The sequence below is a fragment of the Lactuca serriola genome, chromosome 9 (assembly GCF_051521515.1).
Source record: "Lactuca serriola cultivar US96UC23 chromosome 9, Lser_US96UC23_V15, whole genome shotgun sequence".
NCBI lineage: Eukaryota > Viridiplantae > Streptophyta > Magnoliopsida > Asterales > Asteraceae > Lactuca > Lactuca serriola.
Window position 1 is genome coordinate 204,773,677 of NC_136416.1, and position 5,172 is coordinate 204,778,848.

Genomic DNA, 5,172 nt, shown 5'->3' on the forward strand with positions numbered 1-5,172 from the left:
CATGTGAGGCCTTGCATGCACGTAAAGTTTGCAACTTTACGTGTTATCGACACTAGTAGAGTATAGATCTGAAGTTTGGGACCTTGTGTCCCACTGGAAAGGGCCGTAAACATAAGGGACTAAGGGGACTCGGCGAGTCGTGCAAGTGACTCGGCGAGTCAAGAGGGTTTTCTCGTTCACGGCCATGGGTTCGTGGTCAAGGATGTTCGGTTGGAATTTTACGGCCGTAAACATCAGAGAACTCGATGAGTCTCTCAGGTGACTCGGCGAGTCGATGAGTTGAACAGGGAACCCGACGAGTGACTGATTACACTCGACGAGTCCAAGTCAATATGGATTGTTGACCTTGACTACAGACCTAGACTTTGACCAGGTTTGACTTAAAGGAGCATTAGGGGCTGAGTTAAGAGTACTTACTTGTTTGTTATAGGCAGTTTGGGAGGAGCAACATAGGTCATACCTGATTTCAGTTGCCAGTTCAGCTTTGTGAGGTGAGTCTTCTCACCATACCAATGGATCTAAGGCACCAAGGCCGGCCCATTTTATGTTTGTTGGTTTACTTGCTATGTAGATGTGTGATATGTATGTATGCATGATATACGATAGAGATAGCCTTTGTGGCTAATGGTAGAGACAGTCTCTATGGTTGATGGTAGAGATAGCCTTTGTGGCTAATGGTAGAGATAGCCTTTGTGGCTAACGGTAGAGATGGCTTCATAGCCAAATGATGTGTGTTATGTGATAAGGTTAGCTTTTATAGTTAATGTCATATGTGGTTTGTGTGGGGTACGCTCTAGGGGACTCACTAAGCTTTCAACTTATCGTTTGTGGATTTGTTTCAGGTATATCGGAGCCCAAGGGCAAAAACAAGGCGTGATGATGCGGCGTGCACTCTATCTCTCTCGCTGATATGTTATGGGATGCTCTGATGTTTTTAAAATAATATTGTAATGAATGTGGATTTTGGGAACAATTGTTTTGGGGTTTCATGGTTTAAGCAAATGGATTTGATTAATTAAAAATGAAAAATTCCTTTGTAAAATTTGTGTCGTTACAATATTATAGCTCCTTATATATGTTTTTCTTTCTAAATAATTAAAGGTTTACCTAGCCACCTTCATTAAAGGAATGGACATCGCATGATGACATATGCCTGTTGGCATTAAAACTGTTGAGACAAAACTACTTTTCATCATATGTCTACAAACAAATGAAGCACAATATTTTCATAAGACAAACCATAAAAGAAGGCGGTGTCTACAAACACTACACATCTTTATATGAATCTTCAAACTTTTTTTAGTATCACATGAAAAGTGATGGTGTCAATATTTATGTTGATGATCTCGGGTCAATCTCGGGACGAGTTTGGAATAAGCTCCGGAGGTCTGATTGGCTAGTTTTTATCGCTTTAATTTGATGTGTGTTTCAACTATTTGTGTACGGATATGATATATCATTAATAGAAAATCACTTTTAAATGACAAAGAAAAATGTGGGATCAAGAAGTAGTATCACAGAAGCTAAATGATGAAGGTCGATGAAGAAGTGCAAGATTGAAGGCGAAAGAATGCGAACGCTTTGATCAGTTGGATTTGTATCAATTTAATTGGATTTGTATCAATTTAATTTGAATATATTTAAGTATATACATCCAATTTTACTTGGGAATGGTTCTAATTTGATTTTTTTTAATCATTTGTGTAGAAACAAAAACGGCGGAAAAGCATTGCAAATACACATAGCAATGATAAAAAAAAAAATCATAATCGAGAAGCATAAAGACTAGGTGACTACCGAGCTAAACGATGACGAAGGCTGATGAAGATTTACAATGTTGGAGGTTGAAGAATGCGAGCAAGTTGGACGAAAAAAAAAAAAAAAGTGAGTGAAAATATGTTGCATGCGGGACAAATTAACTATGCTTAAGTGTTTTAATAATATATCCGACTTCTCAATGCTTCGATTAACGTGATTCAAGTTAACGTAGAAAATAAAATAGATTATCTACAAATGTCTTTGCTTACTCTATTGTTATCATAGCCAAAAATTGCTAGAAGTTGAACCAAAAATACCATTAAAAAACCCCACATTTGTTTAACCAAGATCGTAGAACAACCATCCCACATAGAATAAAATATTAAATCTTCACCCTCTTAGCCTCCATGCGTACAGACTAAACCCACATCGATACCAGCCTAAACAATCACCACCATGAATTCTTCTAGCCCTTCCCATGCACAAGTCATTCTTCCATACACTCTTAACTATCACATTTTTTTTCTCCACGTCCACACCTTCTCATCATCATGCAGTCCTAATTAACATCCATTTTTCAATTCCCACGTTAATCAAACAACACTACAACTTCCTTTTTTACTTGTTGTTCACATTCGACTCAACTACCTTTCTAAATCCTTTACAACATTTCTACCGGTGTATCCCACATCACCAATAACATAAACTAGACCCTTCCCATTAACCATTAAATAGCACATCAATTCATCACTTTAAAGTCATCTCTCACTCAACCTTTCAACAAGCTGTTTAACCACGAAACATACTATCAACAACATCGTGAGCCTCTTTGCATCTGTGATCATCCCCTCATCCCCCGATAGTTATGTTTTTTGGATAAAACCTTTTTGTTATTTACCTTTTCTTTGTGTAACAGGACAAATATTTTTAATTACTTTATGAATGCATAGTTTATATATAGGAAAATGTCACTGTAGTCCCACTAACTTACAAGTTTTGGTTTAAAAGATCCCTTATTTTATTTTTTTTGGCTTTAGAATGGCATAAATTAACATTTAACCGGCTAATTAGGCCATTTTTTATAAAGTGAAGGGGTCACCCGATGACCCCAATCCCAATCAACATTATTTCTTGGACATGTCATTAAAAGAAAGTCAGGTCATTAAACTAAATCATATGACACGTGTTAGTGTATCGATAAATGACACCAACCCTTCATCTCCAAGTAATTTTCGTCTTTAATCGGTTTCATCTACCAATATCTTCTTTTTCTTCTACTGTTCATCCAAAAATCAAACCTGGATTTTTTCTATGGCCGTCTACATGAAGATAGATCTTCATTTTGCTGGTTTGTTTACGAGGTATCCAGTGATCAGTTACTCAGATGGAGTGGAGCAAAGGTTTGAGGATGTGGATTTTGTTGGAATGGACAAAAACGAATTTGTAGTGTTCATTCAGAGATTCGCAAACGAGACATGTGTTGATGTGTACTTTTGCATGCCCGATATTAAGTTCCCTGAAGGACTGAGGATAATAGCAACTGAGAAAGACTACCAGGAGTTTATCGAAGTAGGGTATGATTCTAGTTGTGTAATTTCTATGTACATGGATCATGTTGGTGTTCATGTTCATCAGTGGATTGTTGATGAGATGACTGAAGTATGCACCCCTGAGGACAAGTTTTCTGGTGTAGGTGAAGTAGTAGAAGAGTTGCATGTTGAGACAGAAGGAGGCATTGACTTAGATGAAGTACAAGTGCAAGGTGATTTGGACGATAACATTGAAGATGGAGATTGCATCCCCATGAACAAGATCTTGAATGATGTATTTTTGAACAAGCTCTGCCCCAAGGAGCAACCAACTCCAAACACTACACCTCAAGAGGATCCATCTCATGAAGATCCATTTGATCAGATGGATGAACACGACCCAATTCATGAGGAGGTAACAGCTTTTAATGAAAATGTTCATTGGAAAAAACAAAAACATGTGTTAGGAATGAGATTTGAAAATCCTAAACAATTAAAACATATGTTGTGTAATTATGATGTTGCTAAAAGATATCAATTATGCTACAAAAAATTGATAGTAGGAGGCTTTTAGTTAAATGTTGTTCAGGGCAATGCAAGTTTAGATTGTGGGCTTTATAGATGAGTGAGGAAAATTCATTTCAGATTAAGTCTCTTATAGATGACCATAATTGTGCTAGAAATTTTAAATGGGGTCAATTGTAAGCTATGCATGGATTGGTAGCCATTTCACATCTAAATTTTTACAAAAACAAAAAATGAGTGTTAGGCTACTAAAGGAAGAAGTAAAACAAAAATTTGGAATTGATGTGAGTATGGGACAGTGTAGAAGAGCAAAGAAATATGCAATTGAACTTATTGAAGGTACACTAGTTGAGCATTATGCCAAGCTTTGGTCATATAGTGAAGAGATAAGAAGATCCAATCCAGGATCAACTGTCAAATTGGATGTCAACAGTATGCCTGATGGGAAGACATATTTTAGTAAGTTTTACATATGCTTCGAGGGGCTGAAACAAGGTTGTAAAGGAAGTTGTAGAAGAGTAATAAACCTGGATGGTTGTTTCTTAAAGGGATTATGTAGTGGAGAATTGATATGTGTTGTAGGAAGAGATGCTAATAATCATATTTTCCCAATAGCATGGGTAGTTGTGTGTGTGGAAAATAAAGAAAATTGGAAATGGTTTTTGGAGAATCTTCAAGATGATCTACAAGTTGATGATGGTAGTGGTATCACCCTGATGTCAGATCAACATAAGGTATATCACTTATTATACTTCATATTACTTGTTAATAAAATTCCATTTTCTTAACATGTGAATTTAAATTGTATAGGGGCTATTGGAGGCTGTGAAGGAAGTAATGCCTAATGCTGAACACAGACAGTGTGCAAGGCATATTGTTGCCAACTTTAGGAAAAGGTTCAGTGGTGTGCATTATGAGAGGATGTTTTGGAAAGCTTGCAAAGCATCAACTGAACCTTTATTCAATGCAGCAATGAAGGAAATACAAGTACTAAATCCTGCAGCATTTGACTACCTTATGGAAAAGAACCCAAAATCATGGAGTAGAGCTTTTTTAGAGAGGGGAGGATGTGTGATGCAGTTGAAAATGGATTATCTGAAAGCTTCAACAATGTCATTAGAGATGCAAGGAAAAAACCAATAATCACAATGTTAGAAGAAATTAGGTAGTATGTTATGGAGAGGCAATTCAATCTCACCGTCAAAGGTTGTTCATGGCCCGATTATAAACCATGCCCAGCCATTACAATCCTATTGAATCAGTTGAAAAGAGCTCAAAGGTTTTTTCTTTTCTATTAATACTTTATTTAGTTTTTCCACTATACACCCTAACTTTTATACCACTGCATCAGGTATTGGCA

At 36.7% G+C, this 5,172-nt stretch overlaps 1 protein-coding gene across 1 annotated transcript; it reads left to right on the forward strand.

Annotated features, from left to right (window-relative positions):
- The first annotated feature begins 4,045 nt into the window (after positions 1–4,045).
- LOC145076485 (uncharacterized) lies at positions 4,046–4,955 on the forward strand. Its single transcript, XM_079022346.1, has 2 exons — positions 4,046–4,546; positions 4,623–4,955. The coding sequence occupies exons 1-2, from the start codon at positions 4,046–4,048 to the stop codon at positions 4,953–4,955; spliced, it is 834 nt and encodes a 277-aa protein (XP_078878472.1).
- The last annotated feature ends 217 nt before the right edge of the window (positions 4,956–5,172 follow it).